At 56.3% G+C, this 23,591-nt stretch overlaps 2 protein-coding genes across 3 annotated transcripts in view; both read left to right on the top strand.

The window, feature by feature from the left end:
- The window catches only part of IGSF21 (immunoglobin superfamily member 21), a 40,308-nt gene extending 26,140 nt beyond the window's left edge, over positions 1 to 14,168 (top strand). For both annotated transcript variants that reach the window (XM_054647611.2, XM_077190188.1), the window contains 8 exons: positions 1,648 to 1,769; positions 7,360 to 7,478; positions 8,110 to 8,225; positions 9,102 to 9,549; positions 12,156 to 12,241; positions 12,841 to 13,033; positions 13,128 to 13,166; positions 13,921 to 14,168. In XM_054647611.2, coding sequence (XP_054503586.2) covers positions 1,648 to 1,769; positions 7,360 to 7,478; positions 8,110 to 8,225; positions 9,102 to 9,549; positions 12,156 to 12,241; positions 12,841 to 13,033; positions 13,128 to 13,166; positions 13,921 to 13,994 — 1,197 coding nt within the window. In that variant the 3' untranslated portion in view covers positions 13,995 to 14,168. The remainder of the gene's footprint in view (positions 1 to 1,647; positions 1,770 to 7,359; positions 7,479 to 8,109; positions 8,226 to 9,101; positions 9,550 to 12,155; positions 12,242 to 12,840; positions 13,034 to 13,127; positions 13,167 to 13,920) is intronic.
- Positions 14,169 to 18,746: 4,578 nt separating this feature from the next.
- Positions 18,747 to 21,462, top strand: KLHDC7A (kelch domain containing 7A). Its single transcript, XM_054647613.2, has one exon. The coding sequence runs from the start codon at positions 18,747 to 18,749 to the stop codon at positions 21,345 to 21,347; it is 2,601 nt and encodes an 866-aa protein (XP_054503588.2). The 3' UTR covers positions 21,348 to 21,462.
- The last annotated feature ends 2,129 nt before the right edge of the window (positions 21,463 to 23,591 follow it).

Genomic DNA, 23,591 nt, shown 5'->3' with positions numbered 1-23,591 from the left:
GAGATTTTAATAGATTTTGGGAACAGCAAATGTCCATTTTAATGGATTTTGGGATTTGTTCAGGTCATTGTGGAGGGGAGGGCAGCAGGCGGGAATTTGGGTGGGAATGGAATTTTTCCTGGGATTTATGAATAATGCAGGAAGCAGCAGCCATTTTATGTTCCTGTGCCCCTTTTCCCTAAATTCCTGGATGTGGAGACATCCATTGGGATGGGAACCATGAGATGCTGCCCAATTATCCTCCTTTTTCGACTCCCAGCAGGAAGAGTTGGGCTGCAAATTGCTATGGAGTTTCTCTTCCCAAAAAAATCTCCCCAGGCCTGGATAAAAGGCTGGAATTAGGGCTGATCCCTGGAGACAGAGAATTCCTGATGGGCCTTTTCCTGGAATTCCCTTAGGAGTGGAAGCTCAGGGAATGTGAGGATCCCCAGAGGGTGATTCCAGCTCCCCTTGGATGGGGCAGGATTTGGGCCCACATCTGTCCAGATGTGCTGAGAAAATCCCAAGGCTGCAAATTCCCAATCCAAAGGCGCCGCCTCCACCATTCCCAGCACTTCCCACCCTAAAAGAATCCCTAAAATCCCTTTGGATTTGGATCCCTTCTCCTTCTCAGGAGCAGCTCCCAAGTTTCTCTTCAAACCCAAAGAAAAGTCAGGAAAAATCCTTGGAAACTTCCCAAGGCTGGAGATTTACAACTCCCGTCATTTTTCCCGCTTTTCTTCATCCCACATCCGTGCCAGGGTGGAATTTCTTTCCCATAAAAGCCTCAGCCTGGGATAATAAACTGGAAGAGTTTTTTTAGTGATGGATTTTTTTTTTTCCTCCTTTTCCGCCACTTTTTGCCATAAAAAAAGAGGGAAAAGAGGAAAGGGGGAATAATAGCAGAATTTTGGCCAAGCGTTGGGTGGGGATCTGGGGCTTTGTCCCTGGGAAATGTTGAATTTGAGGATTAAATCCCAAAATCTTCTTCTGTTGTTCCTGGTTTTATTTAAAAAATGGGAATTTTCACTCTCTGGAAGCTGGTTTAGCCTCAAAATTCCCATTTCCCTCCATATTTTTCCACTAAAACTCCTCAAAAGCAGGGAAGATAAATCCGGAGGTGCTGGGAGGCACAGGGAACAGAATAGTAAAAAAAGCCATTTTCCATTAAAAAATTACAATTCCCAGCTGGAAAATGGAATAATGGGATGGAAAACATGGATTTCAGTTTCATCTCGGCAGAGGCATCATAAATCCATAAATTCCAAGATGAAAGACGCTGGGATTCTATGGATAAATGTGGAAATCGTGATATAATGAATACAAAAATTAAAATAAAAGCAAAAATTAAAATAAAAGCAAAAATAAAAATAAAATTCTAATGTATTTAAATGCACCACATAGAATATTAAAATAAATGTATTTACCGCATTTAATACAGATTAAAATTCAAATAAATTTATTCAAATCTAAATAAGTACCGAAATATAAAAAAATTATATCAAAATGCAAATAAATCTATTAAAATCGAAATAAATACATTCAAATTTAAACAAATCTATTTAAATAGAAATCAATTTATTCAAATTCTTGGGGTGAAAACCCTTTGAAATATTCCAAAAAGGCTGAAAATTCCCAGATTTGGGACACCGGGGCTGTTTCCCGCAGGTCACTGATGGTGGCACCATCAAGCAGAAGATCTTCACCTTCGATGCCATGTTTTCCACCAACTTTTCCCAGATGGAAAACTACCGGAAGCGGGAAGACCTCGTTTACCAATCCACCGTGCGGTGAGTCCTTTCTCCCTATTAATGCAAATTTTTAGGGATTTTTTTTCCCTATTATTGGCCCCGTTCAAAGCATTCCAGGGGAACCCGCGCCCCGTCCAAGCGTTGTTCCCGTTTTCCTGATGATTCTCAGGGAAAAGGTGGGAAAAACGGGGATTTTTAGAGGTGGGAATGGGCAGAGAAATGCAAAGATTGGGAAAATTGGGGAAAGCAGGTCCATATTTATTTATAAAACAGGCATGGGAGCGTCTCCTTGCTTTTATTCCAAGTGGGAATAACTTCCAGAATTCCAGGTTTATTCCTGATTCACCTGCTCCCTTCCCACTGCTCTAAAACCAGCTCTGGAGCTTGGAAAAAAGGTCAGGAGAGGCTTCATCCAAGGGGGAAAAAATATGGGATGAAATTTCCCTTCCTCCCGGTTTCTTTCCAGTCTCGTTTCTGCAGGAAATGAGAATTTCCTGATGGGATTTTCCCAGCTCGTTTTTTCCGGCACGGGGAGTAAGAAAAACTGGGATTTCCTCCAGCCACGGGAGGTTTTCCCACCTGGAAATATCCGGAATGGCCTGGGAAGGGCTGGGCCTGGCTCATCCCATGGGATGAGCTGGTGGGAAGCGGGAAATCCTTCCCAATCCTCTGGAATTAATTTGGGAATTTTTGGGTTTTTTTTTTTTGCTGTTTTTCCCTGCTGCGTTTGGAGTTGGTTTTTCTCCTTAAAGAAAAGTGTGGGAATGAATGTGGATTCAGAGTGGGAAAAGGGGGCTGGGGAGGGAATATTATGGGATGGGTCAGGAGGATGCTCGGGCCCTGCTCAGGAAAGGCTCAGGAGGAGTTTGAGACGCTCAGGGGGGCCAGGAGATGCTCAGGGATTACTCCAGGAATGCTCCAGGAATGCTCTGGAGATGCTCAGGGTGCCCGGGGGCCACTCAGAGGATACTCAGGGGTCACTCAGAGGATGCTCCAAGGTTACTCAGAGGATACTCCAGGAAGTTCAGAATGCTCACGTGGATGTTCAGGTAGGTCAGGGGGTACTCCAGGGTCACTCAGAGGAGTCAGACAATGCTTGGGATACTCAAGGGTTACTCAGAGGATGCTCCGGGGATGCTCTGGAGATGCTCCAGGGATGCTCCATCCCTGTTTTGTTTCCCTGGATCCACAGAGCTGCTCCTCGGATGCTGAACCCATTCCTGACTCCTGTGTGGAGAAGGTTTTGGCAGCTCCAGGCAGGAATTTCACATCCCTGACTCCAGGGCTGGAAATCCAGCGCTTCCCTTGGGATTTGGCCATCACTTGCCTCCAGATGGGAAAATCAGGGAATTAAAGTGGATTAAAACATTCCCTGTGTGCGGAATGAAGGATCAGGAACATCCCTGGAGCAGGAGCAAGGATCAAACATTCCCTGTGTGTGGAATGAGGGATTGGATAATCCCTGGAGCAGGAACAAGGATCAAACATTCCATGGAATGAGGGATTGGGATAATCCCTGGAGCAGGAACAAGGATCAAACATTCCCTGCTCATGGAATGAGGGACTGGGAGAATCCCTGGAGCAGGAGCAAGGATCAAACATTCCATGCTCATGGAATGAGGGATTGGATAATCCCTGGAGCAGGAACAAGGATCAAACATTCCATGGAATGAGAGATCGGGAGAATCCCTGGAGCAGGAACAAGGATCAATCATTCCCTGTGTGTGGAATGAGGGATTGGGAGCATCCCTGGAGCAGGAACAAGGATCAAACATTCCATGGAATGAGGGATTGGATAATCCCTGGAGCAGAAGCAAGGATCAAACATTCCATGCTCATGGAATGAGGGATTGGGAGAATCCCTGGAGCAGGAGCAAGGATCAAACATTCCATGGAATGAGGGATTGGATAATCCCTGGAGCAGAAGCAAGGACCAAACATTCCATGCTCATGGAATGAGGGATTGGGAGAATCCCTGGAGCAGGAACAAGGATCAAACATTCCATGCTCATGGAATGAGGGATTGGGAGAATCCCTGGAGCAGGAGCAAGGATCAAACATTCCCTGTGTGTGGAATGAGGGATTGGGAGAATCCCTGGAGCAGGAGCAAGGATCAAACATTCCCTGCTCTTGGAACGGGGGATCAGAAGCATCCCTGGAGAAGGAGAACAAGGAATCACCCATTCCCTGATCATGGAATATTTCCCAGACCCGACAAGGAAAAGCTCCCACTTTTCCTGGCTCCAGCTCTCTGTTTTCCTCCCTTTCTTCACACGTTGTAGAACGAATGGAATTTGGGAGCAGAAAATTCCCCCACCCCAGCACCAGGCACTTGAAGGCCTCGGAAATATCCAGGAAATTGGGCGTGGAGCCGGGAGATGCCGGCAGGAAAAGGGTTTTCATGGCATGGCCTTTTTTTCCCAAGGAAAACAGGAGCCAGCCTGAGGAGATCATTCCCAGAGCCTGTTTTCCCAGTCACTGGAATTTTTTGGGAAGGTCCTGCTGGATTTTGGGCTCTCCCAAAGAACTGGGGCAAACCCGGGAAGGGTTTGGGGATGGAGGAAGCATTTCCCCATCCAGGTTTTTGCTCCTCTTCATTCTCCCTTTCTTTTTCCATCTATTTGTTCTCTCTTGTTTTGGGAATCTTTGCCGCGGTTCCGGCACAGCTGGAGTCATCCCAAGGAGTTTTATCCCAGGAGGAGCCGTCCTTATCAGCGTTATCCCGGTCCTTATCAGCATTATCCCCATCCTTATCAGCATTTTCCCGGGCAGAATTGTCCCGGGAGAATCCAGCCACATCTGCATTTTCCCCGTTTCTTATCAGCGTTTTACTCAGGTGGAGCCAGCTTTTATCAGCATTTCCCATCCCAGAGAACGTTATCCCGGGAGAAGCCGGCCACATCTGCGTTTTCCCGGTTCCTTATCAGCCTTTTCCCGCTCCTTATCAGTGTTTTCCCGGCCTTATCAGCGCAGCCCAGGGGGTCCAGCGCCGCCTCTTTCCAGCCTGGCTCTGTGCCGTGAAGAGCAAAGCTGGGAGAGATCCAATCCCTCCAATCCCGTTTTTTTCCCCTTTTCCTTGATTAAAATCCCACTCTCATTAGGATTCCCAAATCCCTTTTTCCCTGTATTTCCAACTCCAGAATGCACCAGGGAGCATTTGCCTTTCCAGGGCCAGTTGTTCCCTATCTCCCATCCTTGGGAATTCCAAACTGAGCCTGCCAGGCCCCAAAATCCATGTGCAAATCCAAAGGAATCCTTCCAAAAGGGCTGGAGGGGGATCGGAGCCGCTCCGAAATGCTGCTAACGGGAGATTCCCGATCCGTGCGTGGATAATCGGAGCCTGGAACAGATGGTGGAGGCTCGGTTGGAAGTGTTGTATCCATGGAAAGGAGGGAATGTTCACTTCCAGGAGGATCCTTGGAGTGGGAAGGCGGCCAGGGGCTGGGAGAAGGGAAAAGTGGAGCTGGAATCCCCCCGGCAGGGAAAATTCCCCTGGGTGGGATTTTTAACTGGGGCGCTCCATGAGGGAATCACTCCTGTCCACATGGGATGGGTGAGGTGGGATGAGGCTGCTGGAGAGGAGGGATGGATCTCCTGGAAAAGGGAATGCTGCCATCCAGAAGATGGGATGGATCCCTGGAATAGGGAACACTGCCAGGTGGAAGGCAGGATGGATCTCCTGGAAGAGGGAATGCTGCCAGCCGGGAGGTGGGATGGTGCTGGGATGCTCTTCTCCACCACAGAGGAATGGCTGTGCCAGCTGGAAAGGTGGAAAATTGCTGGAAAAGCTGGATGAGGCTTCTGGATGGTGGGGTGGGATAATGGTCCTGACTGGAAATGCAGGATGCTTCCAGCAGGAGAAATGGGATAATGACAACTGGAAAGGTGGGATGTTTCCAGCAGGAGAAATGGGATAATGACAACTGGAAAGGTGGGATGTTTCCAGCTGGAGAAGTGGGATAATGACAACTGGAAAGGTGGGATGTTTCCAGCAGGAGAAGTGGGATGATGCTTCCGACCGGAAAGGCAGGATGCTTCCAGGCAGTGAGGTGGGATGATGCCAGCTGGAGAAGTGGGATGATGCTTTCTGACCGGAAAGGCCGGATGTTCCCAGGCAGTGAGGTGGGATGATGCCAACTGGAAAGGCGGGATGCCACCATCCAGTGAGGTGGGATAACGCTTCTGACTGGAAAGATGGGATGCTTCCAACTGGAAATGTGGGGTGTTTCCAGCTGGAGAAGTGGGATGATGCTTCTGACTGGAAAGGCCGGATGTTCCCAGGTGGTGAGGTGGGATGATGCCAACTGGAAATGTGGGATGCTTCCTGCTGGAAAGGCAGGATGCTGCCATCCAGTGAGGTGGGATAACGTTTCCAACCAGAAAGGTGGGATAATGCTGCCAACTGGAAATGTGGGATGTTTCCAGCTGGGAGAAGTTGGGATGATGCTTCCAGCCAGGGAGGTAGGAAGTCACAGACCAGCAAGGAGGGATGGGACCAGCTGGAGAGGTGGGATGATGATGCCTGGAAATGTGGGATGGTCCCAGCTGGAGAGGCGGGATGGGATACTGGCTGGAAAGGCAGGATGGTCCCAGCTGGAGAGGCGGGATGGGATATTGGCTGGAAAGACAGGATGGTCCCAGCTGGAGAGGCGGGATGGTGCTGCCATCTGGGAGGGAGGGATGGTGCCAGCTGGCACTGTGGGGTGGGATGGGATGGGATGGTGCCGGCTGGTGAGGCGGGATGGTGCTGCCGAACGGAAAAGTGGGATGCTGCCAGCCAGAAAAGTGGGATGCTGAGGATCAACAAGGTGGGATGCTGAGGATGCTGAGGACCAAAAAAGTGGGATTCTGAGGAGCAGAAAAGGGGAATGGTGAAGATAAGAAAGGTGGGATAGTGAGGACCGGAAAAGTGGGATTCTGTGGATCAGAACTGTGGGATGCTGAGGAGCACAAAGGTGGGATGGTGAGGATTAGAAAGGTGGGATTCTGGGGATCAGAATTGTGGGATGTTGAGGATCAGAAAAATGGGATACAAAGGAGCAGAAAGGTGGGATTCTAGGGAGCAGAAAGGTGGGATTCTGGGGAGCAGAAAGGTGGGATGCTGGGGAGCAGAAAGGTGGGATGCTGCTGGCCAGGGAGCCGGGATGCTGCCCATCAGCCAAGTGGCCCCTGTGCAGCCTCCCAAGCATTCCCAGCTCCAGCAGCACGGATCCTTTGGCACAGCTCCTCCTCTCCTGTTTTCCCCAAGTCTATCTAAAGCTTCCAGATAAAAGGTGGATCGATGAGCGCTCTGGGTTCACTGGGAGTTTGGGATTTGCTGTGCTGGGGTGGCCTGGCAGGGCCGGTGCCAAGGTTTCCCATTGGCATCTGCGGGCAGGCAACGTCTGTGGCCATGGATTTGTGCTCCATCCACGTCTCCTTCCAATAACGCAATTCCTTCCCCTCGGAGGAGCTGTCAGTGCCAGGGAACTCCGGCTGCTAAAGCATTCCCAAGCTCCTCCCACAGCCTTTGGAGTTATTAAGAGTTTATTGATCCCTGTCCAACGCTGCACTGTCCGGGTGCTGATCGATGAATCCCAGGGGAAAACGGGGTGGGGATGGAGTGGTGAGCACTGTCCCTCCTCCACAGCCTTCCCGAGGTCCGGATCTCGGACAACGGTCCCTACGAGTGCCACGTGGGGATCTACGACCGAGCCACGCGGGAGAAGGTGGTCCTGGCCTCCGGGAATGTGTTCCTGAATGTGATGGGTGAATGCCGGGATCGGGATCAAGGGAAAACCACTGCGGGGTCTCAGGGTGTGGGAACAGCAGGGATTGGGATTGTCCTGCCATACTTGGGGGTAGGAATGGGTGTGGGAATGGGGATGGGGTAATGGGATTGGGATGGGGATAGGGATGGGATGGGGATGGGATGGAATGGGATGGGGATCGGGATAGGTATGGGGACAAGGACAGGGATGGGGATGGGATGGGGACAAGGACAGGGATGGGGATGGGATGGGATGGGGACAGGAATAGGGATGAGGATGGAATGAGGATGGGGACAAGGACAGGGATGGGGACAAGGACAGGGACGGGGACAAGGACAGTGATAGGGAATAGGATAGGAACAAGGACAGGGCTAGGGATGAGGGTGAGGATGGTGTGGGGAGAGGGATGAGGATGCCCATGGGGATGGGAATGGATATGAAGATGGGGATGGCACATGGATAGGGACAGGGATTAGGACAGGGAATAGATTGAGGGTGGGGACAGGGATGGGAGCAAAGATGGGTATGGGAATGGGAACAAGGATGAGGACGGGGGTGAAGATGAAGGATGAGGATGGGATGGGGGTTGTTGAGGACTCCATGCTGACCTCCTGGCTCTGCCCCTGCAGCTCCTCCGACGTCCATCTCGGTGCTGGCCGCAGACACCCCGGCGCCCTTCAGCCGCTACCAGGCGCAGAACTTCACCCTGGTGTGCGTGGTGTCCGGCGGGAAGCCCGCGCCACTGGTGAGCTCCTGGCGGGACCATCCCTCCCCCGGCACATGGGATAACCCAACACCTCCTCTGTAAAATCCACCAGATCCTTGTGCTCTTCCATCAGGCCAAACCCGCTCCCCAAACCCCATCTTTCCATGGAGACCGTGGGATTTGGGAGTGGGGAAAGGAGCAAATCTTCAGGATTCAGGAGCAGGGAACCAGCCAGACCTTTGGGATTTGGGAGTGGGGAAAGGTCCAAACCAAATCTTTGGGACTGGGGAGCACGGAATGAGCCAAACCTTCAGGATTTGGGAGTGGAGAAAGGACTAAACCTTTGGGATTCAGGAGAGAATGAACTTTTGGGTTTGGGAGAGAAACTTTTGGGTTTGGGAGAAACTTTTGGGATTTGGGAGAGAATGAACCAAACCTTCAGGATTTGGTGGTGGAGAAAGGATCAAACCTTTGGGATTTGGGAGTGGGGACAGGACCAAACCTTCGGGATTCAGGAGCAGGGAACCAACCGGGCCTTTGGGATTTGGGAGCAGGGAACAAACCAAATCTTTGGGACCGGGGAGCATGGAATGAACCAAACCTTCAGGATCTGGGAGTGGAGAAAGGACCAAACCTTCAAGATGGGAGAGAATGAACCAAACCTTTAGGATTGGGGAGAGAATGAACCAAACCTTCAGGTCTTGGGAATGGGGAAAGGATCAAACCTTTGAGATTTGGGAGAGAATGAATCAAACTTTTGGGATTTGGGAGAGAATGAACCAAACCTTTAGGATTTGGGAGTGGAGAATGAACCAAATCTTTGGGATTTGGGAGTGGGCAAAGGACCGCGGGTTCCATCCAAGGGGATGCTGAGGACACCCCCGCCGCACTCACGGTCCCCTTTGTCCCCTCCAGGTGTACTTCAAGCGGGACGGGGAGCCCATCGAGGCCACCCCGCTGCCGGAGCCGCCGGCCGGCGCCAGCAGCTGGGCCCCCCGGAGCCTCCTGCACCGCGACCTGGACGACACCAAGGTGCCGAAATCGCTGGCGGCCGACGGCGAGCTGGGAATGGGGAACCCCTTTCCCACGGCGGATGCGCCGCGGGGGCTGGCGGCCGAGCGGGATGCGGTGACGGAAAGCATTCCCGAGACGGTTGTGAGCCGGGAATTCCCGCGCTGGGTGCACATGGCCGAGCCCATCTATTACTTCCGGCACACGCACGCGCCCGTCAGCGACGGCACCGTCGAGGCCCGGGCCACCCTCACGTGGACCCTGAACCCCCAAATCGACAACGAGGCCCTCTTCAGCTGCGAGGTCAAGCACCCGGCGCTCTCCATGCCCATGCAGTCTGAGGTCACGCTAGGTAAACCAATGGGTTTGGGGCTTTTCCTGGGTTTTAGGCACTTTTGTCCATTTTGCGGGATTTTCATCTTTTTTGGGTTTTTTTTGGTTTTTCTGTTTTCATTTTTTGGACTTTCTCTACAGGTTTTGGCATTTCTCTCAATTTTTTGCCTTTTCTCTCAATTTTTTGGCCTTTCTCTCAATTTTTTGGCCTTTCTCTCAATTTTTTGGCCTTTCCCTTCATTTTTTGGCCTTTCCCTCCCATTTTTTGCCTTTTCCACCCACTTTTGGTCTTTTTTTTTCCTTCACTATTTTTGGCCTGTTTTCCTTTTTTCCCCTTGCTTTTTCCTTTTTGTTTCTTTACTTTCCTCTCAATTTTGGGGTTTTTAAATTTTTTTTTCTTTTTTCTCCACTTTTTCTTTTTTTTTTTTTTATTTTTGGCACCTTTTTATTTTTTATTCTTGACTTCTTTTTTTTTTTTTTTTTTGGCACTTTTCCCCCCGTTTTTCTGGAATTTTCCACAGGATTTTGTTTTTTAATTCCACGTGTTTTTCTTTCCTTGCACACATTTTCTCTCTCCTTTTGTCCTTTTCCTTTTCTTCTGGGGGCTTTTAGGCACGCGTGGGGATCCCATGGGGCTGCACTGGGATAGAGGTGGTGATGCCAAGGCTCCACAAAACTTGGGATGAGAGGAGGGAATCTGGGATGTCCACCAGGCAGGAGAAGAGCTTTTCCAGGTGTTTATGGCCCTCTGGCCATGGGCAGTGTTTAGGGTGGGGTTTGCTGGGATTTTTGGGGAATCTGTGTCGTGATGAGCAGGAAGAGGTGGAGGTTGGAGCTGCAGACGGAGCTGTCACCTCCATCCCAATCCCAGGAGATCCAAGGACATCCCATGACCCTTATTGGCTGCCACAAAGCTCATCCCAGTGGGAATTGCCAGGGAGGGAATTCCCGAGCTGGCTCCTGCCCATGGAGCTGTGACAGGCTGATGGGATTGAAGCCAGGGAATTTGGCTCCCCACATTCCCAGGCTCCTGGAAGAGCAGAAGCTCCTCAGGTGACCGTGGGATCCACGGGTCCATCACCATCTCTCACCCTGCCTGAGGCTCCCCTCCCCTCTCTTGGCTCCTGCTGGAAGAGGCTGAGCTCTCCACGGGGTTTTCCAGCCTCAGGACATCCTCTGGAAAGGCTCTCCCAGCCTGCAGCCAGGTGGAGCAGCCCGGGCTTTGCTCCAGGCCAAGTGGAGCACTTGGCTCCTCATCATCTCCCGGAGAGCTTCTCCTTGGCTTCCCGACATCTTCGCATTAAATCTCTTCCCCAGCATCCAAAATGTACAGAAATCCTGCATTTTCCCACTTCCTGGAGCTCTTTGGGTTTAGATCCAAGATCAAGACCTCGTGGCTTTGCTGCTCTTGCCCAGGGGGTCCAAGACCTGGATTGGCAAAGCTCAGCCCTGATTGTCCCCAGTCCCCAAATCCAGGGCTCTCCTCATCCCTGGGGGTGTCCCTGCAGCTCCTTGGGTGCCCATCCACTCCAGTTTTTTGGGAACCATCCCAGCAGATCCCCTTAACCCTTTCCCTACATCCATAGTATAAATACACACTGTGGGTACATATAAAATATAGATTCCCAATAAAAGAGAAGATATTCCCAATAAAAGCTGCATTAAACCCAACACCAACCCAAAAGCTCCCTTTTGGTCCCAATCAGGGTGTGGTGGCATCACCTTCAGTGCATCCCACCTGGTCCTGCTCCAGAGGGCCACATCCCACATGGAAAGCGCAGCCCATGGTCTCAGGGTGTCCAGGCAGAGCATCCCAGGGCAGGGATGGCCATTCCAAGGGCTTCCAGTGTCCTCCACCACAGCTCTCTGGTGGCTCTTTGTCCCTCTGTGTCCTGCTGGGGTCACATCCAGATCCATTTTGTCCCATCCATGACAAAGCTTGGATGGACAAAGGTGACACCTCCAAAGCTCAACCTCGCTCCTGCCCATTTCCCCTTCTCACTCCATGGAAGTCCAGGGAGCTCCTGGGATGTCCCATCCCACTTCTGGCGCAGCAGGGACATCCACACGGCCCCAGGTGGAAGCAGCAGCAGATCCTGTGTGGTGTCCCTCCATCCCAGCGGAGGAGCATCCCTAGTCTGGCATGAGAAAAGGCATTCCCGGTTTTTCCACACTGTCCTTGGGATTTTGTGCCAGCCAGGCTTTGGGGTTGGCTCCTGTGCTAACAGCACCTGGCTGAGAGTCACCAAGGCCGCATTTTTTGGGAATGTTCCTCTGAGGTGTCCATCTCCCTGGCTTCAAACCAACCTGATCCTTCTTGCCCTTTTTTATCCGAGCGGAGACGGGCTTGGTTGGGAAATAATTCCTTCCCATCAATCCATCCCCCCCCAGCCATCCATCAGCCGCACACTTCTCCCGTTCTCCCGCCCGGGGGGTCCTTGCGTCCCTGTCCATCCGTCATTCCGGTGTCACTCAGCCCGGCCATCAATCGCGGAGCTGCCACCCCTGGGCTGCCACCCCTCACTGGGATCATCCATCACAGCCTCGTTAACCCCTCCAAGGGCAGCCCCGGCACCGGGAAAGTCGCGCGGCGCTGACGGCTCCTCCTGTCCCCTTCCCGTGCAGTTGCTCCCAAGGGTCCGAAGATCACGATGACCCCGACGAGGGCGCGCGTGGGGGACACCGTGCGGATCCTGGTGCAGGGCTTCCAGGTCAGCATTCCCACGGCCACGGAGGCCAACGGACAGCCTTGATCCAAGGATGCGGATGTGGGCTTGCCTTGGTGGCCTTGGTGGCATCACGGTGCCGATGTTGGGATGGGTTCCCAAAGTTGTGGCTGTTCCACCCTGGAAGTGTCCAGGGACAGGGTGGGTGGGGCTTGGAGCAATCTGGGACAGTGGAAGGTGTCCCTGCCCTTGGGATGGGATGGGAGGAGCTTAAAGGTTCTTTCTAACCCAAACTCAAACCTAGACTCAGACCCAGACCATATTAAAACCCAAACCGAAACTCAGACTTAGCCTCAGACCCAGACCCAAAGCCAAAGCCAAACCCAAACTCAAAACCAGGCTTAGACCCAGACCCAAACCCAAACTCAAACCCAGACCCAAACCTAAATCCAAACCCAAACTCAAACCCAGACTTAGACCCAGACCCAAACCCAGACCCAGACCCAAATCCAGACCCAGACCCAAGCTCAAGCTCAGATTCAAACCTAAACCTAAACCCAACCCCAGCCCCAAGCCAGATGTGATGGTTTCATCTCCAGCTTTGCTGATCCTGCTCCCCTCTGCCCCTGCCCCTCTCCCTGCAGAACGAGGTGTTCCCGGAGCCGCTGTTCACGTGGACGCGCGTGGGGAGCCGGCTCCTGGACGGCAGCGCGGAGCACGACGGGAAGGAGCTGGTGCTGGAGCGGGTCCCGGCCGAGCTCAACGGCTCCATGTACCGCTGCACGGCCCAGAACCCGCTGGGCTCCACCGACACCCACACCCGCCTCATCGTCTTCGGTATGGCCCCGCCGCGGCCCCGCCGCGCTCTCCGCGGGCCCCTGCGCGGTGCCTCCCCCCTAAAATTGTCTCTCTGCTCTTTGCTTCCCGCTAGAAAATCCGAATATTCCCAGAGGGCCAGAAGACTCCAACGGTGAGCGGTGCTGGCGGCACTGGGATTTCCATGGAGATGCTCAGGGAGGGAAGGGCTGTGCGGAGAGGGCCTGGCCCTGCCTTGGCCCCAGCCCTGGGGCGCCTCTCCTTGTCTCACCCCAAGCACTCACCCATCTCTCCTTGCCTTGTCCCAGGCTCTTGCCCATCCTTCCTTGACCCATCCCAAGCCCTTTCTGATCTGTCCTTGCCTCACTCCAAGCCCTTTCCCATCTCTGATCTCCTCACCTCATTCCAAGCCCTTTCTGATCTCCTAGCCTCATTCCCAGCCCTTTCCCATCTCTCCTTGCCTCATCCCATGTCCTTTCCCATCTCTCCTCACCTCATTCCCAGCCCTTTCCCATCTCTCCTTGCCTCATTCCATGTCCTTTCCCATCTCTCCTTGCCTCATTCCATGTCCTTTCCCATCTCTCCTTGCCTCATTCCATGCCCTTTCCCATCTCTCCTTGCCTCATTCCATGCCCTTTCCCATCTCTCCCTGCCTCATTCCATGCCCTTTCCCATCTCTCCTCATTCCCAGCTCTCTCCGGTGTCCTCGGGAACATCCTCACAACAAAAGGGACCCCACAGCTGCTCCCACCCCATCCCTCATCTCCACCCGACCCCACCCAACCCCCAGGCCAAGTTTTGGGGCGTGGGGGGGGTCCCCTCCTAACCAGTGGTGCCCCCATCCTGCTCTAAACCCAGCGTTGGGATGGGGCTCCATGAACTCCTGATCCCTTTTTCCTCCTCTCCAGGTTCACTTCCCGGCCACTGCGGCTTCAGATTCGTTTTGGCGCTCACCCTGACAGTGATCCTGGAGCTCACGTGAAGCTTCACCGCCTCCTCCTCCTCTTCCTCCTCCGTGTCCAGCTCCTCCTGGCATTCCTGCCTCCAGCCATCGGGTCTCCCGCTCTTTTTTTTTTCTATACTCTCGACAGTCTCGGTCTCTTTCCGTGTCTTGGCTTCCTCAGACGATTGAATTAAAGGGAAAAAGGAAAACCTCTTCTGGGAGAAGGTCGTAATTCATGTTTTACCTGTGCTGGGATTCCCAGCTCCATCTCGGGGTTCCCAGCACCATCTTGGGGTTCCCAGCTCCATATTGGGGTTCCCAGTGCTGTCTTGGGGTTTCCATCTCTGTCTCAGGATTCTCAGTTGCATCTTGGGGTTCCCAGCTCCATGTTGGGGCTCCCAGCTCCATCTCGAGGTTCCCAGCTCCGTCTTGGGGCTCCCAGCTCCATGTCTAGGTTTCCAGCTTTTTCTTGGGGTTCCCAGCTCTATGTTGGGATTCCCAGCTCCATTCTTGGGGTTCCCAGCACCATCTTGTGGTTCACAGCTCCATTCTTGGGGTTCCCAGCTTTGTCTTGGGGGCTTTGCAAGGTCTCGGAAGGGGGAGCAGGAGAATTCAAGGATTCAAAGACCAAATTTTCCCTGGAGAAACCCGCGTGCAGCATTCCCACTGCCCCAAGATGCTCCAGGCCCTGTATCCCCAGGGTGAGGACCCGCACACGTCCCCAGCCCTCCCGAGGCCGCGGAGGCGGCGCCGGGAGCCCAAAGTCGTGGATCACTGGGTTTATCCGGTGGGATTCCGGCTGTGCTGGGAGCCAGGGCCCGTGCGCGCCGCTCGTCCCGGGCTGGCTGAGGAATGACAAGTGACAGGCGGCTCCCGACCCCAAATGTCAGCGCTCACACTTGAGTGGGCAGCGTGTCCCGTCCCCTCGTGGCCAGCTGTCCCCATGGAAACGGGCTGGATCCGGCCATTCCCGCCGTGCCCATCCCGGGATGGCGTCAATCCCGCTGCACGACGGCCCCTGGCAAAATCCAGGTGGTTTTGCCCCAGTCCTGGAGGTTTTCCAGCCTTTTCCTCACTGTGGAGCACCCGGCTGTGGGCCGGGATGTCCTGGGGGGAAAGGATCCTGAGGTTGGGGCGCTCCCAAGCCTTTTCCTCTGGGAACTCGCAATCCTGGGGGATTATTTGGCAGCCGTGTGGTGCCTCATCTTCCCCAAGCCCCGCACGAGCGCTAAGCATCATTATCACCGTGATGATTAATTATTATTAAGCAGATCCCAGCCCTTCCCCGCTCCGTTGCCAACCTCGCTGCTTCCCCAGCCTCGGAGGAGCTGAACGAGCCCATGGCAGCTCCAGAGCTCCTTCCCATACGGAATCCCAGAGTTTTACCCTTCGGATTGGGAGCAGTGGGATCAGGACTGGCCGGGACGTGTGGGAGGATCAGCAGCTCCGCTTCCACCCCCAAGGAATGGCATCCAAACATCCCAATCCCATCGGATCCGCGCTTCCACTCCACGGACGAGAGGAAAATCTTCATTTTTTCAGAGGAAGCGTCGTTTCTTCAGGAATTCTCCCTGCCTCAGTTTCCCCCCACGCCCTGGAGAGCCCCTCCCATGGATCCTTCTGGCCTTCCTCATGGATCGGAGCCGCTCCAGCGGCCTCATCCCGCCCTAATTAAACAACCACCAGGATTAAACAGCCATTAGGCCTCCCCGCTTGGAAAAGCGAGCATTTCCAGCCGCCCGAAGCTCCATTTAAATGCAAATGTGGCGGGTTTAGCCCAGAACCGTGGAAATGAGGAGCATTCCCGTGGAAACGAGGAGCAATTCCAGCGGCGGGGCCTCCACCGGCTCCGCTCGGTGCCACCCCGGGAGCGCTGGGACAGGAACGCCGGCCTGGGTGGGGCTGCACCCCAAACCCACCCCAATTCGGGATGCTCTGGGAAGAATCCCTGGGAAAAGGGATGGATCTCCTGGCGTGGATGGATCGACCAGATGCTGGGACCTTCCGAGCGCCAGCGCAGACAGATGAATGAGGGGATTTGGGAGCTTCTCCCCATTTTGGGAGAATGTTCCTGAATTCCTGCCAAAACGAGGCGCACAAAGGGATTCCATCCCACCAAAGGGATCCATCCACGCTCTGCCGGACCCACCTTCCCCTCCCCGCCCTCTCCCTGCAGGTGCTCGCAAAGGACCCCAATTTCCCCCCCTTTTCCCCCCATTCCCGATCCCGTTGTTGGAGGCGCCGGCAGTGAATAATGCAGGAGGAGGCTGGAGGGGAAAGGAGCGGCTCAGGTTGTTCCATTATTGATGAGAGCTGACAGATCCGCTGCTGACAACCTTCCGAGGAGATCTGATTAGCTCGGAAAAAAACAACACCGAAACCGCAGCGCCTTCGCGAGGGGCTGACGGCGGCTGAAAACCCCAAAGGAGCGGCGCTATCGACGCTCCCGAATTCCAGGGGACTTTCAAAAAAGGTTCTAGCAGGTTTGGAAGAGGTAATTACGCTCAATTAGAGTCACAAGCGCCGAGACGTCAGCGCCGCTTCTCCCGCTCCCCTCACACCGCAGGCAGGGATAAACGGGGATTTATCCAGCGGAATCCGTGGATTCTTTGGGATAGCAGGAACCGGGGGTGCTCCGGCCCTGCAGGAAAGTCAGCGGGAGCTTCGCTCGGCGCCTCCCCCGCCTCCCCCCTCACTGCCGGCTGCGTTCACGGGGCTGCCGAGCGCATGAATTATTCATCATCCTCCTCCTCCTCCTCGGCTCTCAAGCGCCGGGGTCTTTGCAGATCCAGCCGCGGGATGAAAGCCCCGGCAGGGGCGGTGAAGGGCCCGGGAGGTCGCGGCTGCCAGACCCTTTCCCAATTAGCCGAGCCCTGGGACGCGTGCCCAGACTCCACACGCGGCCCTCCTCCCTCAGCTCCGGCACCGCCCGGGCCTCCAGGCAGGAGAAATTCTCCTTTTCCCAAGGTTTTGGCCAAACCGAGCCCCCCAGGGGTGGATTTTGGGGCTCTGTCCCCAGCAGGATGGAGGAGAGGCCGGGTGGGCTTGGCTGGGGCTGTTTTGGATGCTGGCACCACTCGTGCTCCAAAACCCAGCTTTTAAGTGAAATATCTCAATTCTCCCAAGCTCTCCTGTGCTGCATTTCCCCTCACAAGGGGACAGCACCCCAAATATTCCCCTAAATATCCTAAATTAGTCCTAAATAAAATATCCTAAATATCCTCTGTTGGTGGATCCCTGTTCCCAGCAAGGCCGAGCACAGGGATCCCGGAGTGCTGAACCAGCCTGGGGGCGTCATTCCTGTGCTCCCTTTCCATCCTTTTTAGGGATACAAAACCTTTTTCGGTGCTTAGGACAGGATCCTCCAGCTGGAGGGTCGGGGGACCCAGCCCCATCCCCTCCACCACGGGAATTTCAGCCTTCCCGGGAATTTCAGCATCCCAGCCTGGGCAGGGGGACACCTCAACACTCAGGGATGCCAGGGATGGTGGAGAACCTGGCCCGAAGGGGTTCAGAGGCTGCTCCCCATCCCAAAATCTGGGGAAGCGGCTGGTGGGATGAGGTTTGGGAAGCTGAGGACGCCGGGAGTGAATTCCTGAGCTCCCACCTCCCACTGGAGACCCCTGGCAGGGCCCCCTCGCACCGCAGCCACCCACGGGCAGGGACTCGCACACCCTCCACGTCCCCTGGGTTCATCCCTGAGGAAAATCCCAGCGGGCTGGGACGGAGCCAGCGGGAGCGAGTCCCCGAGTGCAAACAGGAGCTCCCACCCACGCCCAGTTTGGCTCTTCCTTCCCTCGCTCTTTTCCGCCTCTCCCTGAAGCTCCCCTGGGTCCGATCCCCTTGGGTTCCGCTCCCCCGGCAGCGGTGGCAGCGATGCCGTTCCCCAGGCTCCCGCCTTTCCCCCCACCCCACCGTGCTCCCACTCGTATCGTCTTGGGGACAAAAACTCCCCAAAATCTTCGGAATTCAGGCCAGGAGTAGATCCACCACCAGCACCTTCCCCTGCCGTGCCTCAGTTTCCCCACGGTGATTCCGATACCTGCAGCGTCCCTCAGGAATGACGACTCCCATCCCTTCCCATCCCGAATTTCCCCCTGCTTTTACTCCTCCCTTCGCTCCTCTCCTCGTGCCCGCAGCTGAACTCCAGCCCCGCTTTCCTGCCCAGCTCCCGGATTTTCCCCCTTCCCGACGCCCCCAGCTCCTTTTCCACCAGCTCCTCCTTCTTCCACGGCGGCCTCGGAGAGACCCCACAAGCTCCGGGGCTCTTTCCCGTCAGCCCTCGTTAGGCAGCGCGCGGCAAACGAGGGCCGCTGAATTAATTAATCACTGAATTAATTAATCACTGAATCAGCTGCTGAATTCGTCACCCGGCCGTGCCGCGGAGCAGCTGCTCGGCATCAGCCCAAAGGGCTCCCGGCTGCCGCTCCCTCCCTTTTCCGGGAGCACCGAGGGATGAGGAGCCTTCGCTGGGCACAACAACTTTTTTTCTTTTTCCTCTTTTTTCATTGCGCGACCCTTTTTAAAGCGCCGCAGAGGAGCAGCAGCTCCCCGGGGATGTTTTTCCTGCCTTGGTGCCCTTCCCCGAGCCTCTCTCTCCGTTTCCCAGGCCAATAGAGCCGGCCCTGGGCTGCACCTTTCCCTGGAGCCCAGCCCATCCCAAACATTCGCGGCTCCTCCGGAAGCCTCCTGCCAGCTCTGCCCGCTCAAAGTCACCTTGTCCCGGCCCGCCGCGCTCCGGCCTCTCCCGGCAAATCATTAATCGGCTCCTCGGCATTCCCGCATGGAAAAATGCCCCAGCGGGTGCCCCCGGCCTGGCACTCGGAGATGCCGCTGCCCGGGAAGCTGCTGCTGTCGGCGGCCGCGCTGCTGCTCCTGTCCCTGGCCTTCAGGTTTTATAGGAACCGCTCGCCTCCCCCGGGAAAAATCCCACCGGGAGAGCAGCGGGAAAACCGGGATGGGGATGGGGCTCTGAGGAGGGATGGGGGGGACAAATGTGGGAATGGCCCCGGGATGCAGCCCGCGGCTCTCCGGGGGGAGCAGAGCTTTCCAAGGAATGAGGAGGAGGAGGAGGAAGGAGAGGAGGTGGGTTCGGAGCTGATTCTCAGGAAAGCCCCGCTCGGTCCGGCCGGGATGGAAAGGGAATGGGGAAGGAAACTGGGATGGAAGTTGGGAATAAAATCAGAAAGTGAAGCAGGGGTTGAGCTGGGGAGTGATCCCGGGAGCAGGACGGGAAGCGAGCTGGGAAAAGAGCTGGGAAGCGAGCTGGGAAGTCAGCCAGGAAGGAAGTCGGGAAGCAGGCTGGGAATCAAGCCGGGAAACAATCCAGGAAGAAAGCCAGGAAGCAAATTGATAATGAAGGCAGTAAATGAGTTGGGAAGTGAGCAGACAAACGAGCTGGGAAACAAGCTGGCAAAGAAATTGGAAATTGAGTCAGGAATCGAGCTGGGAAGCGAACCGGGAAGCAAGCTGGAAAGTAAGGCAGGAATTGAGGTGGGAAGAGAGCTGGGAAATGAGCCGGGAAGCAAAGCAGAAATTTTGCTGGGAAGTGAGCCGGGAATTTTGCTGGGAAGAGACCTTGGAAGCAAGGCAGGAGTGGAGGTGGGAAGTGAACCGGGAATGTCGCTGGGAAGCGAGCGGGGCTCTCACGACCCCGGGGCCGTGGCCGGAGGCCGGGGCAGCCCCGCAGGGAGGGACGCAGCTGCTCCGGGCTCCGGGCATTCCCCAGGGATTCCCGACGCCCGGACAGAGGGGGATGGATGCGCCCAGAGCACGGAGCGGGATCCGGCTGGAGGAGCGGGGAGGAGCAGGGAGGGCAGCGCAGGGACAATCCGGACCCTCAGCGTCACCTCCAGCCTGGGGCTGCTGCTGACGGCGAGAGAGGCGGGCTCGGACACCTCCCACTGCTTCTCCTCGGTGGCCAAGATCCAGGTGGAGGAGAACTTCATCCCGGAGCGCCGGGACCGGGACAGCGACAGCCTGCCCAGGCCTGGCCTGCGGGGCAAAGTCTATGACTACTTCGTGCAGTCCACCTCCGAGTCGGTGTCCAGGCGGACATCCCTGCCCTTCGTCCCTGCGGGGACACCCCGGTGTCACGGGGAGCGGGGCCAGGCGGAGCCACAGAGCTCCGGAACCCAGGGGGAGAATCCAGATTTGGAAATTCCTGATCCCGACACCGCCTCAGCTCCACATGAGGGCACGGAGAGCCCTCCAGAGCCACCTTCTCCCAGCAGCACCCTGGGGATCAGCCCCGAGCTCCCGCTGCCCGGTGCGGTTCCAGCTGCGGCTCCCGAGCCATCCCAGGTGTCACTGCCCAGCCAGGTGCACCTGGGGAACTGCTCCGAGGTTCTGCGCGCAGCCAAGGCGCGGCAGCTGCGGGCCCTGCAGGATGCTGCCCTCCAGGTGATGAGCAACCACCTCCTGCAGGTGCTGCGCTCCCCGTCCATCTACGGCCGCCTCAACGCCGGCGAGCGGGAGCTGCTCCCGGCGCTCCGCAGCCGCGGGCGGCCGCGCCTGGTGGTGGCCGATGTCCCCCCGGCCGAGCCCGGCCACCGCCGCGGCCGCCTCTGCTACTACGACGAGGACGGGGACCGCTGGTGCCAGCTGTGCCAGCTGCCGGCCGAGGTGGCCGGGCGGGGCTGTGCCGTGTGCTCCATGTTCAATTACCTGTTCCTGGTGCCCGGCTGGGAGGGAACAGGCCGGGCGCGGAGCCCCTCGTGCCGCGTGCTCTGCTACGACCCCCTGAGCGACAGCTGGCGCGACGTCTGTCCCCTGCGCCAGGCGCGGCCGCACTGCCAGCTGGTGGCCCTGGACGGCCACCTCTACGCCATCGGGGGCGAGTGCTTGGCCACCGTGGAGCGCTACGACCCCCGGCGCGACCGCTGGGCCTTCGCCGCCGCCCTGCCCCGGGACGCCTTCGCCGTGGCCCACGCGGCCGCCACGTGCGACGGGGACATTTACGTCACCGGGGGCACCCTGCGCTCGCTCCTGCTGCGCTACGACGCCCGCGGGGACAGCTGGGCCGCCAGCCCGGCCGTGGGTGACAAGGACAGGACGGCCGAGCTGGTGAGCGCCCACGGGTTCCTGTACCGCTTCCAGCTGCGGCGCGGCGCCGGTGGCACCCAGGTGGCCGTGTCGCGGTGCAGCGCCAGCGCCAGGCTGTGGTACCGCTGTGGCAGCCGCCCCCTGCCCGAGCCGGCCGGGCTGCGCTGCGCCACCCTGGGAGGCCTCGTCCACTGCCTCGGCCGCGGTTTCCATCTCCGCTTCCTGGCCGACCCCGTCTCGCCGCGCTTCGGGGCCAAGGAGCTGCGGCCCTTCCCGGAGCCCCATGGGAGCCTCCTGCCCGCGGTCCTGGTGCTGCCCGAGGGGGGCACGGAGCCACCCCGGCCCTGAGGGGTCCCCAGGGAGCGGTGGCAGCTGGAGAAGGAGCCCCCAGGCTGTGCAATCCAGGCCCTCCATGGACCCGACTGCTTCCCAACACTCCGGGATGCAGGAAGGGATCAAACCCTTGGATCCCACTCTTCACACTGCCCAGCATGCAGGAAGGGATCAAACCCTTGGATTTGACCTCTTCCCACTTCCTGGGATGCAGGAAGGGATCAGACCCTTGGATCCAGCCTCTTCCCACTCTCTGGGATGCAGGAAGGGATCAGATCCTTGGATCCGGCCTCTTCCCATTCTCTGGGATGGAAAAAGGGATCAGATCCTTGGATGCGGCCTCTTCCCGTTCTCTGGGATGGAAAAAGGGATCAGATCCTTGGATGCGGCCTCTTCCCGTTCTCTGGGATGCAGGAAGGGATCAGACCCTTGGATCTGACCTCTTCCCGTTCTCTGGGATGCAGGAAGGGATCAGACCCTTGGATCTGACCTCTTCCCACTGCCCGGGCTGGAGGAAGGGATCAAACCCTTGGATCCAGCCTCTTCCCACTTCCTGGGATGGAAAAAGGGATCAGATCCTTGAATCTGGTCTCTTCCCACTGCCCAGGATGCAGGAAGGGATCAAACCCTTGGATCCAGCCTCTTCCCACTTCCTGGGATGGAAAAAGGGATCAGATCCTTGAATCTGACCTGTTCCCACTCTCTGGGATGCAGGAAGGGATCAAAGCCTTGGATCCGACCTGTTCCCACTCTCTGGGATGGAAAAAGGGATCAAAGCCTTGGATCCAGCCTCTTCCTACACCCCGGGCTGGAGGAAGGGACCAAACCCTCGGGCCCTGCCGGGAATCGCAGCCCGGAGGAGGCTCCAGGAAGAGCCGGGAGGAGCTGGGCGGACTCGTTTGCTCAGGGGAGGTCAAACAGGGCCGTGTTTGTTTGGGCGGCAGCAAATCCCGGATCTCCGCGGGCTCCAGCTGTCCGGGCGCCCTTCGGGACCCGATTTGGACCTGATTTAGACCCGATTTAGGCTCCAGGTGGGGAACATTGACCCGGACACGGATGGGGAGTGGTTTAGGGTGGCGGTCGCGGAAGCTCCGCCAGCATCACTGGGACGCCTCGCTCACGCTGGGAAGAGTTCGGGGCTGGCCTCGTTATCTCTTATCTCGTTATTTCTCACCTCCTCCTCCTCCTCCTCCTGAGAGCGCAGTTGTCTGTGTTTAATCTCTGTGTAAAGCGGCGCCGGGGGTTTAGGCACAGCTGGGCCTAAATTAAAGCGAACATTCGGTGAAATGAACCCCGCGCCTCGTTTTAAGCCGAGCCTAATTGGAGGCAGGAGCGCGCTGCTTGTTCGACATCGCTAATTAGGCACGGCCGGCAGCTCCGGGGAGGCGAGCAGGGAGCAGCGCTCCCTCATCCGCTTTTCCCAGATTCTCCCGGCTCAGACGCTCCCCCATCCCTTTTTCCCAGTTTTTCCCGGCTCAGACATTCCCTCATCCCCTTTTCCCAGCTTTCCCAGGAACACATGCTCTCTTATTCCCATTTTCCCACCTCAGACACTCCCTCATCCCTTTCCCCCAGTTTTTCTGGGAGCAGACACTCTCTCATCCAATTTCCCAGCAATTCCCAGCTCAGACATTCCCCCATCCACTTTTCCCAGCTTTTCCCCCTGCAGACATTCCCTCATCCCCTTTTCCCAGCTTTCCCAGCTCAGACACTCCTTCATCCCCTTTTCCCAGGTTTTCCAGGAGCAGATGCTCTCTCATTCCCATTTTCCCCCCAGCTTTTCCTAGGTTTTCCCAGGATTTCCCGTCTCAGACACTCCCTCATCCCTTTCCCCCAGTTTTTCCAGGAGCAGATGCTCTCTCACTCCCTTTTCCCAGCATTTCCCAGCTCAGACACTCCCTCATCCCATTTTCCCAGCATTTCCCAGCTCAGACATTCCCCCATCCACTTTTCCCAGTTTTTCCTGGCTCAGACATTCCCTCATCCCCCTTTCCCAGTTTTTCCCAGCTCAGACATTCCCTCATCCCCTTTTCCCAGCTTTTCCAGGAGCAGATGCTCTCTCACTCCCTTTTCCCAGCTTTCCCAGCTCAAACGCTCCTTCATCCCCTTTTCCCAGCTTTTCCAGGAGCAGGTGCTCTCTCACTCCCTTTTCCCAGCTTTCCCAGCTCAAACGCTCCTTCATCCCCTTTTCCCAGTTTTTCTGGGAGCAGACACTCTCTCATCCCATTTTCCCAGCTTTTCCTGGCTCAGACACTCCCT

The sequence above is a fragment of the Agelaius phoeniceus genome, chromosome 24 (assembly GCF_051311805.1).
Source record: "Agelaius phoeniceus isolate bAgePho1 chromosome 24, bAgePho1.hap1, whole genome shotgun sequence".
Classification (NCBI taxonomy): domain Eukaryota; kingdom Metazoa; phylum Chordata; class Aves; order Passeriformes; family Icteridae; genus Agelaius; species Agelaius phoeniceus.
The sequence above is the reverse complement of the archived record's forward strand: the minus strand, read 5'-3'. Positions and strand labels throughout refer to the sequence as shown.